The 15,000-nt window shown below is 38.3% G+C and overlaps 1 protein-coding gene across 2 annotated transcripts in view; it reads right to left on the bottom strand.

The window, feature by feature from the left end:
- Positions 1-15,000, bottom strand: part of LOC126284632 (Fanconi anemia group D2 protein) — a 199,848-nt gene that overhangs the window by 111,974 nt on the left and 72,874 nt on the right. For both annotated transcript variants that reach the window (XM_049983707.1, XM_049983708.1), the window contains exons 10-12: positions 12,180-12,340; positions 10,454-10,596; positions 721-827 (exon numbers count right to left, since the gene is read on the bottom strand). In XM_049983707.1, the coding sequence (XP_049839664.1) occupies positions 721-827; positions 10,454-10,596; positions 12,180-12,340 (411 nt within the window). The remainder of the gene's footprint in view (positions 1-720; positions 828-10,453; positions 10,597-12,179; positions 12,341-15,000) is intronic.

The raw sequence follows: 15,000 nt of genomic DNA, 5'->3' as shown, positions 1-15,000 counted from the left end.
AATACACAAAAATAAATAACGGCACCACACCTAGCTTTTGGAACCACAAAACTACTTCAGATTCCTATAGCAAACATTAAAAACTAAGCAATGGAAAATTTAGGATGGAATAATGACAATCTTATGAAAAGAACAGTTGCTACTCACCATACAGTGGAGTTGCTGAGCTGCAGATGGGCATAATAAATATGTTTGAGTCTTTTTGTTCTGCCTATCTGCAACTCATGGTGAGTAGCAGTTACCCTTTTCATAATACTGTCATGTATTAAAAACTCATGTTTTACAACTAGGACAACAAATTATTGTCCCAAGTTTGGTCACTTCAGAGTATGAAATGTTAAAAGTCATTAAGCACATGTATGAAAAACTATCAGAGTCAACCAATACAAAACGTGTCTTTACAAGTCTGTTGATTGATTAAGATACCATATTACCTATCAGTTCAGTTCACCTTTTTCATGACTGTAGTTTACACAGACATAATATGTAGTTAATTCTTACAACAGTTACCACATACATTTTTGAGGATATTTTTCACCAACTATATGCTGCAAGTGTTATGCTGTCTTGTTCATATTCTGCAAGACATCCAACCATTTCTGTTGAACTGTGCATCCTGTACTCCAGGATTTAAAGGTAAGTCATTAAGTGCCTGCCACTGCATGAATCCAATATGCAATTTAAACTACTTTTCTCTCTTCTACAATGACATATACTCACAATAAAACTCTCGCCCAAGTTAGGAGTTTTAGCAGCTATCAATGACATTTCATCAAAGAATAGCCCTTGAGCCTCTGGATAGGTCTTGGTGCCAGCCATTACAAGATCTAAAAAGAAAAGCATCCTATTAGATACACACGTAAAGAACAGAAAGCCATCAAGGGTAAAACATTGAAATTCTGTTACGAACAGGAATCAGATAGTAATAACACACAAAAATTAGTATCTAGCAAAAGATAGTTTTTGCACAATTTCTTTTGCAGTTAGAAAACACACACACACACACACACACACACACACACACACACACACACACACACACGTGTGTGTGTTATGTATATTCCATCAACATCATCAGAGTCAGAAAAAGAACAGTAGCTTAATTTGAATGATGAGGGAGGCAAACAGCCATGAACTCGTTGAAGAAACCATTTCACCATCAAACGTAAACAATTTCAAGAAACTCTGGAAAATTTGAATTGGGGTGGTTAGATGTAGATTTGAAATCTTAACCACTGTGCAATCTTCTTGTCTTTTGCATGTAACAGTAAGAAAAAAATATGACATATTTTAGAGTACTCTAAATGAGGCGTAAAACTAAAATTGTAAGAAAATTACTGAAAGAAAGGAAAAAAAGGAATGGAAAAATATGAAGAATAGTAACATTTAGCTAACACTATGAATAGCAAACGATAAGATACGCCCATCAGTGGTGGTCAAGGAAACATTGGACAGGATGGGTTTAGTTTCCATTATGTCAACTGATAAGGAATGAATTTAGATTTTAAAAAATGTATTCTTGTAACTCCTTTAACATTATGAGGCATTTTACTTCATGGTGTAAGTTCCAGCAGCACAGTAAAACTTAATGCAGGTAACTGATATGAGAGAGGACAAAGTAATTCAGACAAGTGCTCAATTGCCAAGCACGTGTGTTTATCAAGGGAATGCTGTGTTTGAAGAAAGATGTGTATGGTTGAGGTCACTAAGAAAATGGGAGAGCAGGTGTCTGTAAATACCCAGAACAATTCTCCATAAGACGACTCAGTTTGATGAAGTGAGATGCCATTCCACAACTTTTAAACAATGGTTCACTATGCGGAGGGAGTGTTGAACAGTTACTACATGAATATAAAAGGAATTATCATTGTACTGCAAGCAGGGTTTTCCATGTCACTGGTTCATGTAATATCTGAGCAATCAATACACTATCAGTTAGGTGGGAATCTATGACACAGCAAGTTGGAACTACTTCATCTATTATGACTTCAAAGCCCTCAATAACTAACTTTTTTCTGATTTTTGTAATGTTCTCAATACAGTTATTTACATAAGGAGTTACATATACTCGAATATGTCAAAATTCAAACTATGGAAAATCCAGGATGCAATGTAACAATATTATCAAAAAGGAAAGTTGCTAATCACCTTATAGCGGAGATACTGTGTCACAGATAGACAGATAGGGGGGGGGGGGGGGGGGGGGGGGAGAAAAGAAAAAAAAAAAAGAAAAAAGAAAAAAAAAAGCCTTTGTTGTGCCTATCTGCGACTCAGCATCTCCACTATATGGTGAATGGCAACTTTCCTTTTCATAATACTGAATATGTCAAAATGTTATATAACCTGCATTCCACTCATATTTATTATTTTGTTGTAAATAAAATAGAAAGAAACTTCCACATGGGAAAAATATATTAAAAACAAAGATTCCAAGACTTACCAAGAGGGAAAGCGCCGGCAGACAGGCACATGAACAAAACACACAAACACACACACAGAATTACTAGCTTTCGCAACCGATGATTGCTTCTTCAGGAAGGAGAGGGAAAGACGAAAGAATGTGGGTTTTAAGGGAGAGGGTAAGGAGTCATTCCAATCCCGGGAGCAGAAAGACTTCCCTTAGGGGAAAAAAAAGGACAGGTGTACACTCGCACACGCACGCACACACACACACACACACACACACACACACACACACACACACACACACACACACACACACACACACACACATCCATCCATCCGCACATACACAGACACCTTTCCGCTCCCGGGATTGGAATGACTCCTTACCCTCTCCCTTAAAACCCACATCCTTTCGTCCTTCCCTCTCCTTCCTGAAGAAGCAACCATCGGTTGCGAAAGCTAGTAATTCTGTGTGTGTGTTTGTGTGTTTTGTTCATGTGCCTGTCTGCCGGCGCTTTCCCGCTTGATAAGTCTTGGAATCTTTGTTTTCAATTTATTATTTTGTTGGTCACATTGAACATGCTGATTTGAATGATGTAATTAGTTTTGCTGAAACTTCTATTTGCTAAAAGATATGACTAATTAAAATTATGATAACACCTAGTGGAAAAACATTTTGAACTAATCAGCTGAATATGAGGTATTGCTACCATATTATTGAACAGCCTGCCATTCATGTGTGCTTCAATTGCTTTACACCTATGTGGTTAATCTCCCCCCATGAACCATGGAGCTTGCCGTTGGTGGGGAGGCTTGCGTGTCTGAGCGTTACAGATAGCCGTAACGTAGGTACAACCACAACGGAGGGGTATCTGTTGAGAGGCCAGACAAACGTGTGGTTCCTGAAGAGGGGCAGCAGCCTTTTCAGTAGTTGCAAGGGCAGCAGTCTGGATGACTGACTGATCTGGCCTTGTAACAATAACCAAAACGGCCTTGCTGTGCTGCTACTGCGAATGGCTGAAAGCAAGGGGAAACTTCGGCCGTAATTTTTCCCGAGGGCATGCAGATTTACTGTATGATTAAATGATGATGGCGTCCTCTTGGGTAAAATATTCCGGAGGTAAAATAGTCCCCCCATTTGGATCTCCGGGCGGGGACTACTCAAGAGGATGTCGTTATCAGGAGAAAGAAAACTGGTGTTCTACGGATCGGAGCGTGGAATGTCAGATCCCTTAATCGGGCAGGTAGGTTAGAAAATTTAAAAAGGAAAATGGACAGGTTAAAGTTAGATATATTGGGAATTAGTGAAGTTCGGTGGCTGGAGGAACAAGACCTCTGGTCAGGTGACTACAGGGTTATAAACACAAAATCAAATAGGGGTAATGCAGGAGTAGGTTTAATAATGAATAGGAAAATAGGAATGAGGGTAAGCTACTACAAATAGCATAGCGAATGCATTATTGTGGCCAAGATAGATACGAAGCCCACATCTACTAAAGTAGTACAAGTTTATATGCCAACTAGCTCTGCAGATGACGAAGAATTTGAAGAAATGTATGATAAAATAAAAGAAATTGTTCAGATAGTGAAGGGAGATGAAAATTTAATAGTCATGGGTGACTGGAATTCGAGTGTAGGAAAAGGGAGAGAAGGAAACGTAGTAGGCGGATATGGTTTGGGGCTAAGAAATGTAAGAGGAAGCCACTTGGTAGAATTTTGCACAGAGCACAACTTAGTCATAGTTAACACTTGGTTTAAGAATCATGAACGAAGGCTGTATACATGGAAGAACCCTGGAGATACTAAAAGGTATCAGATAGATTATATAATGGTAAGACAGAAATTTAGGAACCAGGTCTTAAATTGTAAGACATTTCCAGGGGCAGATGTGGACTCTGACCACAATCTGTTGGTTATGACCTGTAGATTAAAACTGAAGAAACTGCAAAAAGGTGGGACTTTAAGGAGATGGGACCTGGATAGACTGAAAGAACCTGAGGTTGTACAGAGTTTCAAGGAGAGCATAAGGGAACAATTGTCAGGAATGGGGGAAATACATACAGTAGAAGAAGAATGGGTAGCTTTGAGGGATGAAGTAGTGAAGGCAGCAGAGGATCAAGTAGGTAAACAGACGAGGGCTAGTAGAAATCCTTGGGTAACAGAAAAAATATTGAATTTAATTGATGAAAGGAGAAAATATAAAAATGCAATAAATGAAGCAGGCAAAAAGGAATACAAAGGTCTCAAAAATGAGATCGACAGGAAGTGCAAAATGGCTAAGCAGGGATGGCTGGAGGACAAATGTAAGGATGTAGAGGCTTATCTCACCAGGGGTAAGATAGATACTGCCTATAGGAAAATTAAAGAGACCTTTGGAGATAAGAGAACCACTTGTATGGACATCAAGAGCTCAGATGGAAACCCAGTTCTAAGCAAAGAAGGGAAAGCAGAAAGGTGGAAGGAGTATATAGAGGGTCTACACAAGGGTGATGTACTCGAGGACAATATTATGGAAATGGAAGAGGATGTAGATGAAGATGAAATGGGAGATACGATACTGCGTGGAGAGTTTGACAGAGCACTGAAAGACCTGAGTCGAAACAAGGCCCCCGGAGTAGACAACATTCCATTGGAACTACTGACGGCCTTGGGAGTGCCAGTCCTGACAAAACTCTACCACCTGGTGAGCAAGATGTATGAGACAGGCAAAATACCCCCAGACTTCAAGAAGAATATAATAATTCAAATCTCAAAGAAAGCAGGTGTTGACAGATGTGAAACTTACCGAACTATCAGTTTAATAAGCCATAGCTGCAAAATACTAACGCGAATTGAAGACTTAGAGAAAGCTTTTGACAATGTAGATTGGAATACTCTCTTTCAAATTCTGAAGGTGGCAGGGGTAAAGTACAGGGAGCGAAAGGCTATTTACAATTTGTACAGAAACCAGATGGCAGTTATAAGAGTCGAGGGACATGAAAAAGAAGCAGTGGTTGGGAAGGGAGTGAGACAGGGTTGTAGCCTCTCCCCGATGTTATTCAATCTGCATATTGAGCAAGCAGTAAAGGAAACAAAAGAAAAAATCAGAGTAGGTATTAAAATCCATGAAGAAGAAATAAAAGCTTTGAGGTTCGCCGGTGACATTGTAATTCTGTCAGAGACAGCAAAGGACTTGGAAGAGCAGTTGAATGGAATGGACAGTGTCTTGAGAGGATTATATAAGATGAACATCAACAAAAGTAAAACGAGGATAATGGAGTGTAGTCGAATTAAGTCGGGTGATGCTGAGGGAATTAGATTAGGAAATGAGACACTTAAAGTAGTAAAAGAGTTTTGCTATTTGGGGAGCAAAATAACTGATGATGGTCAAAGTAGAGAGGATATAAAATGTAGACTGGCAATGGCAAGGAAAGCAAATTTGAAGAAGAGGAATTTGTTAACATCGAGTATAGATTTAAGTGTCAGGAAGTCTTTTCTTAAAGTATTTGTATGGAGTGTAGCCATGTATGGAAGTGAAACATGGACGATAAATAGTTTGGACAAGAAGAGAATAGAAGCTTTTGAAATGTGGGGCTACAGAAGAATGCTGAAGATTAGATGAGTAGATCATATTACTAATGAAGAAGTATTGAATAGAATTGGAGAGAAGTTTGTGGCACAACTTGACTAGAAGAAGGGATCGGTTGGTAGGACACATTCTGAGGCATCAAGGGATCACCAATTTAGTATTGGAGGGCAATGTGGAGGGTAAAAATCATAGAGGGAGACCAAGATATGAATAACCTCAGCAGATTCAGAAGGATGTAGGTTGCAGTAGGTACTGGGAGATGAAGAGGCTTGCACACGATAGATTAGCATGGAGAGCTGCATCAAAGCAGTCTCAGGACTGAAGACCACTACAACAACAACATGTGGTTAATCCTGCCACTGGTTTGAGCACCAACATCATAATAAGCACTAATAAATACTCAAAGTAAAAAGAAACTGGTCATCCCCCAACAATTTGATTTTGAAGCTAATAAATACGAAAAAAGTGTAAACTAAATTTTAGTGTTGGATACATATTTTGAGCAAATACCATCAATGTGCATATGGCATATTTGGCTGGAAGCCCCTTTCAGTAGTTTGGCTGCCTAGTGTGTCTTTTTATCTGACACCACTCCAGAGAGTTGTGTGTCAATGATGATGATCATGATGATGATGATAATGATTATGAAATGGTAATGAGGATAACACAACTCCCAGTCCCCGAGTGAAGAAAATCTTCAAACTGGCAGGGAATCGAACCCTAGCTTCTGGCTTGGCTTTCAGCCACACTGACCACGCAGCAATGGAGGAAGACTGACATGATACCAAGAAGGTGAAGAGGACTATGAAAATCAGGTTGGTGGCTTTAAGAATGGTATTGTCAATTCATATTAAACGTTATATATAAAAAAAACTTGCTGTTAAACCAAACTGTAAGTATTGCTTGTATTTTAAATACAATTTTAAAGCACCCTTTTCAATTAAATTGTTTTTCTATATTCATAACATTTGTACAACAGGTGCTGGATAATGACTTCTGACCAAAGCCAATCACACATTAAAGAAAAACTTAACAGCAGTGTTATGTCAATTCCAAAATGAGGAAATTCATTAGCTGGACCACCAATTGGCAACTGTTGTCAGACCACAGTTTTTAGTTCGGTTGCTGCACAATTTGATTGGTCTGTATGCTGGGTCTACTACTCTGCTCATCATCAAGGACATCTGTACAACCACATCTGAAGTCCCAACACCATTCTCTTGTCTTTCCTTCGTTCATTACTGCTGACGATTCTGAGCGGCTGTAGATCCTTTTGCACATACAAATAAAATTACAGCGTGCACTTCACAACTGGTGGGAGCAGGATTTTCAGAGGTCTTGTTGTTTGCTTTCACCCACAGTCAAATTACTGAATCAAAAGAATGACTTTGTGGTATCATAAGCAATCAACAGCTGGAGCTCCATTAGGGCCACACTGATCTGAACTGTCAACATTTAAATATAAGCAAATAGTATTTACTTTTCAGATATACCTCTCAGATGATATAGCTTTCAGAGAAGAATACAGCCGTCTACATAGTGGAAATGTTAAAAACCTTTTCAAAATGTTATTGTTTACGAAAATTCACTTCCTCAAGTCTCAATCTTCTGACAAATTTATAGAAGTAGCCAACAAGGTATTCTGTTACCTTGTTGAATAGCCACAGATTTTCAGTTTCCAGTCTGATGTTTTCTGATAACCTGTTACAGACTGTTCCATTAGAATGCGCAGTAAAATCCCATTCCGAACTCCAAACAGGAATATACAATGTGTGAGGGTAAGTCAATTATTATCCGCAATTTAGTTATATTTTTGTTTATTTTGGTAGTACTGTCATTTTATGTTGGTGACACATGCTTTGTTTACTTGTTGTTATGTCTTTGCAGTTTTCAAGCTGCTAGGTTAGTTTCGTTATCGCTGCTGTGCTGTTAATCATGGCTGCTCTGCTGTCTATTTGCACCAAAGAAGAACAATGTTCAGCGATCCATTTTTTGTAGTTGGAAGGCGTATTAGGGGCCAAAGTTCATGGAAGACTTTCAGTATAGTACAGGAACAGTATTTTGCCACAATGGAGTGTGTACGAATGGATTGAAAAATTCTGAAATGGTCGCACAAATGTTACGCACGATGAAGGAGCCGGTCAACGACTTACCAGTACAAATGAAGAAATCATTGAGCGTTCACGTGAAATTATTCTTTTAGAAAGACTATTAGCTACTGACAAAGTGACAAATCGTCTACAAATTAGTCATGGTTCTGCCTACAAAATTATCCACAACAGACTTGGGTTTCATAAAGTTTGTGCAAGATGGGTCCCAAAACAACTCTAGACAGTTGCATGAACAAATGCTCTTGGACATCTGCAAAAAACATTTGGACTGCTATGGTAATGAAGGGGACAACTTCTTAGACAGGATCATTACTGGTGACGACACATGGATCCATCATTACGAGGCGGAAAGTAAACAGTGGAGTATGGAATGGAAACATCCAAATTCGCAGTGCACGAAAAAGTTCAAGATCCAACAATCCACCAGGAAAACTGATGCTTACCGATTTTTGGGACACACAAGGTCCAGTACTGGAACATTAGGGGGACAGGGGCACCACAATAAACAGTATACATTAGAGTGAGATGCTTACTGCCAGGCTAAAGCCTGCAATTCGAAGCAAACACTGAGGAATACTGTCAAAAGGTATTGTGTTGTTGCACGACAATGCCTGTCCAGATACTGATGCCCACACTGCTGGAATCCTCCAGAAACTCAAATTGCCTCTTCTGATTATCACTTGTTTGGTTCACTCAGGCACTAAGGGGCCATCGATTTGCCTCACATGAAGCAGTGAAAGAAGCGGCGCATTCCTGGCTTGCTGCTCAACAGAGAATCTTCTTTTATGAGGGCATCAGGAAGCTTGTACAACGATGGACCAAGTGCATTGAAAAGCAAGGAGACTAAGTCAAAAAATGATGTTCTTGTAAGTTTTCTATTTGACAACAATAAAATTTTCTAACTACTTTGCAGGTAACAATTAACTTCCCCTCGTATATTGTACTGTATCTCCTGGGGTGGTCATGAATTTGAAATTTATAAGTTCCATGTAGTGATAATTATTGTATGAATAGCTGGCGATAACGCAAAAAATTAAACAAATGCATTGTGTTGCAATATATTCCATGGACATTCGAGATTCTGTGACTGAACTATTTTTTTGGTGTTCTTCTGTTCTTGTACGTCAAGAGGAAAGAATGAGTGTCTGAGGTTCATCTTGCTGGTCTTTGTAAGTTGTAAACAAAACTAAAATATAGTTGTTCATGACTTGAAATTTGTGTACAGTGTGCAACAATTTGTAAGCTTTGTAAATCTAATTTTTGCTTGTCCTGAGTAGATGTGGCTTTAACGGAACATTGACCATTGTTAGGCGCCATACTAGAAAATAATTAGTAATTTTCTTTCAGCTCATCTTTGACACGTGCCACAGGTTAGGGCACTAAACTTTCTTTCCGATTCCACGAGCTATGCGGCCGCTACGAACAAGTTAATATATTTTACTTTCAGATTTTCAGGCAGGAAGGCCGGTCATATGATTCTAGTTCTAGTATAATATTTCATCAGCAAAGGATTATGCTTGTTATACTGGTATTTGAGACGAAACCACAATCTGAAGTTACAGGTTTTATTACTTCACGTTGAACTGACCTACAAAATACTGTCTGGTGCTTTAAGCACTATAAATTTTTATTAAATTACACTTCTGTGGAATACATTCTTTTTGATCTTAACTGTATCAGCATGTTAACTACTGAACTGGCAGTGATTAAATTAAATAATTGTCCTAGATGATAAATGGAGGCAAGAGACTTTACTGGCAACAACCATGACTCTATTGCAGTCCACTCTCCATAACTAAATGGTTTAGTTTGGTGCTCAGTTGACTATTTTGATTCTTCCTCCCAGCACTAATATCTCAGAATACTGTTTATGCAAGTTTGTTCCATTATTTATAATTAGTCTTCACTACGCTGCAAGCCGTAGTTACAACTTATCACAATTATCTCTGTCTTATCACTTCATTTATGTTTTTATTTCCTAATTTCAATTCTTTTGCAAATTGTGGTTTTTGCGGACTTTTCTTTCATTTTTTGCTTCTTTCTATTAAACTCTTCTCCTTTGTTCTTCTTCTTGTCCATTTTTGCCTCATCTGTGTTTCTAGTTCAATCTGTCCTACCCGTGGTTTTCACCAGTGTAATAACCTCTGTAACTTCTCAGGCTTTCAAATAACACCTTTTGCAAAGGTTGTTCTCCATTATCTTCCATTTCTTGCATTTTTTGAGGCACTGTGTATCATGAAGTAGTGTTTGTCTTATCTTTGTTTGTACTTATGACTGCTGCAATCTTGAAAGTGCAAGGATATTCACTATTACTATTCGGATCGTTGTGTAGTTTTTCTACTAAGACACACTAAAAATTAAATATTACCCATCAATTCAATGGCGTTTCTCATTGTCCCTTGGCTTAAATCATCTGATGATAGGGATGAAGAGTTCTGGCTAATATTAGTAGTTCGACTTGCTATAGCCTTTGCTGCCATCACAGCACCAATAACACCTTTCTTCTTATCCCTTTTAACATAAAAAACATGAATCAACATACCAGCTACAGTCAACAAATAAGAATACAATACACATCACTCAACGATAACATTATAGGAACACTACATGGGTAAAAGTAACATGTACCATTTTAAATAGTTCAATAAAAATTGTAATGGAACTTATAATGAGTGCAATAGATTGAAAATTACATTCAGATTCACCAAACTTCACTGAAGCAGACTGATGACATACTAAAAACCATAATTAACAGATTACAAGTGGGCAATGGAAAATAATAATTTGTATCTGTTGAGTGAGTATGCCGTCTCACTACATATAACTTACAATAACCACTGTTGGAAATGCAAAAGGTACTAAATTATTTTGCTAATGGGTCACCTACTTGCAGCAAATGATAGTCAGCTACATCAGATAATGGTGGAAATTCCATAACGTGGTTTTAAAATGTAATTAATCACTAAATTACAACTGGGTACACATGATACAAAAGTAATTGTTCAGGATAGTTCATATTTTTACAGACGTACGCAATCTGATCAAAAGTATTCAAACACCCCTTTGTAATGTGAAATTGGTCACTAGACATCATGAGTCACAGACCTACCAGTATAAAAGGAAGTGGGGGGTGTCTTGTTGTCAGTAGAGAAGCAGTCGTGACATATGTGTCAGTCAGCAGTCATGACAGGTGTGTCAGTCAGGGGAGTCCAGTGACTTTGAATGTGGGCTAGTTACTGGATGTCACCTAAGTAACAAATCCATCTGGGACATAAACCTCCTTAAGCTGCCAAAGTCAATTGTTAGTGATGTGGATAGTGAAGCAGAAATTCGAAGAAACAATCAAAGCTAAAATAGGGCCTACAGACTTCATATACTGACGGACATGGACACTGAAGAATTGTGGAGAATGTTTGTAAAAATCACATTAAATTAGCAGAAACAACCACTCTTTAAGTTCCTAAGTGCTACCAGTGATCCAGCTTGCACTGCAGCTGTGTGTGCGGGGTTAAAAAGCATGGCGTAGAATGGTCAAGAAGCTCCTCACAAGCCACACATTTATGTAGTCAGTGGTAACTGATGGTTGAGATGGTGTAAAGACCAATGCCACAAGACGTTGGATGAATGGAAATAAGTAAGTTTGAGTTATGATTTATGCTATACTCTGTCACAATATGATGAAGGATATGATTTTGCCTAATGCCTGGAGAACAATACTTGTAGTGACAACTGTGAAGCATGAAGGAGGGGGTGTCATGGTAACAAAGTGTTTTTTGTGGTTAGAGTGTGAACCCAGTGGAAGACTTTTGGAATGTGTTAGAACACTTACATAGCTCCAGACCGCAATGACCAACATTACTACTTTCCCTGGTTAAATATCTATAGGAAGAACAGGTTGCCATTCCTTCATGAACGTTCACATACCTAGCTAAAAGTGTCTCCAGCATAGTTCAAGTTCTGAGGACAACATTTTCACGTCCACTAACAGGCATCTGGATAATTTTGATCAGATAGCTTAAGTACTGCCAAAAGAAAGACATGTTACATTTCTGAAAAGATGGCGTGCAACCATGCAAATAAATATAACTGCTTACAATATTGTGGAGCTGGACACCTTCTTACAAATGACCATATGAATCTCATCTTGAAAGAGATCATTGCCATCTTGCTGTGGGTTATAGGCAAGCTGACATAAAACATCCATAACTTGTTCAACCTGACCCAAGTCAAATTTCGTCAATTTGTGGAGAAGATTCTGTAAGAAAAAAGTTAATTACAAGAGTGACATTTTATCTTCTTTTGCTTCAAAATATAGTGGCAAAAGTTTCACAATGAAGACCTATGGGAGATAAAAATTGTGATACAAAAACGTTTTTTCCTTATCACTAAAAATAAATATATAAGAATACTGGCAACAAACTTTCTACATCAGTGACAATCAGTATTTTGACTGTTGTATGTCTCTTAGAACACCATCAAAATGAAAGTAACTTGATTCACAGAGATGTAACTATATGATACTAAGTAGATTCTTTGAAACTCCACTTGTATAGCAGGCACTCCCTTATGTACCTCACAAGTCTCTTCTCTGCAGTCCTATCAAGTGTTAGTAGCATATCTATATTGATGGAAAAACCTTCTTCCAGCACACTGAAACCATTGTGAGGGTCTTAACGAGCAGGCACTACATTCTGAATGTAGTCCACAATCAGACCTCTCTTCCTATCCCCTACTATGAAGCTTATAAAATACACCTGAAAACCAGCCAGAAAGTCTTGTTTTACACCACAATCCTGAACTGAGAAAAACAGACCCTTTACTTTTCTTTAAGCCCTGAAATAATAAATATTTTCCCCAGAAGCCTTTCTATCTTTCAGAAAGGAGCACTATTTCACTTATCAATTGTACCAATCCACCTTTATCCCACATGGGTCTTCAGATTATGTCCAAGAAGTGTTCCACAAAACAACACGTCAAATTATATTTCAATGCTGTTACAAACAGGGTGAAAGCAGAAATGTCATTTGTCAGCTTCCCTGGAATTCTTTATTTGCCTTGGCTAATGCTCAATACTTCCTCAGATCTGTGAGGTGTTGCCTCTCTTCATATTGTTACCATGGAACTTCGATTTTACAGTCTCCGGATTTTACATTTTTCGTGAGTCTATGCCACAGATTTCTAGCCTCTGTGAAAAACCCACAAGATCAAGCTAAAAATTCCCGTATTTTATGTTTCTTCCTAGTGAGGTCTACCTCGATACCACATTCTTACTCGACATCCCACTTAACTTCATCCATTTTCTTGCTACTGACATATGATGTGGCAGACGGTTTGCACTGCAGGTGGTGGCGGAGTTATAGGGATATTTTACCTTTGCAGAGAGAGGAGACGTGAGAGAAGAAATGCTGATATAATCCACGCAATCAACAATTGGCACTGCCAACACAACTTGCAGTGTTTAGCTTCATCACACAATTATGATACAACTACTGTCAAGTTGTGGCAGCAATGGAAAAACAAGATAGTCAACACAAAGTGTTCTGGACCTTTACAATGTACTGTATTCAACAACAATATCGATCATCAGCCTTTTAAATTCAAACATCGAGTCTCGAAGAATATGCTTGGTCAGAATCAAGGAAACATCAGCCATTTCCGGCTAGTGAGTTCTTATTGGCTGGTGACTTCTTATGTCACCCAACAGCCAGCACAGCCATCACACTGCACTAACACACGTAAAATGAGCTCGCCACTTTGTTACGCTCATGACGTAACAAGCCTATGAGACATCCAAAATTCCTGAAGTACTGATTTATAAAGTATGAACAGGCACAGAAGCTATAAATCAAAGTCAGTGCAAAAATTTCATTCTTCTAGGTTGCAATTTTACATACACTCATAACATCAACTGATATAACTAAATCACAAATCCGTAAACAAAACAAGAAAGAAATTTCAAAATTTTACGTCATATAACATACCTATTAGGAAAAGACTAATGATGTACGAGGTAATTGAGCCATTTCCCAACACACTACAGCAAAAAGTTATACTTTAAAGCAGTTTTAAGGGTTCTTTCATTATATGTTCACCTCAAAAACAGCAAAAATTCATTTATGATGCTTATAACATCTCAGATGTTTTTTACACATGCAGTCAATAGCTGTATAGCATGGTGACGTCACACTAATGGAGTGGCTTCTAGCATATAGAACAATAAACAGCAAGCTTACTTAGTGGCTTGTTCCGAAGTGTGACTGATGTGATTGGTGTATAGCAAATGGAGTGATCACAACTTCTATTTAGGTTTAATTTACATAGTTATGCCTCATATGCCCTTCACTACCGTGCATTAATTTTACTTACAGTAGATCTCCTCGGAGCCTGCTGATAGAATCTGTTACATATTGTGCCCCTACTGACTGCAGCCAACATAGGCTACTCCATTTGTTAAGTGTGGCACCTTAGTTATTATGACATGTTCAGTGGGCAGTTGTGCTATAGCTTGTTCGTCTTTATTGCAGTCTTCAATGACATTTAAATGCGTTATGATGGCTGGCACATTGTTATAAATGTAACAGATTGCTGGGACAGAGAAATGCTGAAGACACAGCAAGCTTATCCCTATTTCATATTCAATGGTATGAAGAAGTACCACATGTGAAGGAAAACGTATGTGTATATACCGTATTTACTCGAATATAAGCCGCACTTGTTTTTCCGGTTTTTGTAATCTAAAAAACCGTTTGCGGCTTAGAATCGAGTGCAAAGCAAGCGGAAGTTCTTAAAAACGTCGGTGGGTGCTGCCACAACTTAGTTCTGCCGTCAAATATATGTAGCGCTACACAGGCATGCTTTGTAGGTGCAAAGATAAATACTGGCACCAAAACCTCTGCGTCAATAAATAAATTAAAA

This window comes from Schistocerca gregaria, chromosome 8 (genome assembly GCF_023897955.1).
Source record: "Schistocerca gregaria isolate iqSchGreg1 chromosome 8, iqSchGreg1.2, whole genome shotgun sequence".
NCBI lineage: Eukaryota > Metazoa > Arthropoda > Insecta > Orthoptera > Acrididae > Schistocerca > Schistocerca gregaria.
Note: the sequence above shows the minus strand (reverse complement) of the source record. Positions and strands in the feature narration are given on the sequence as shown.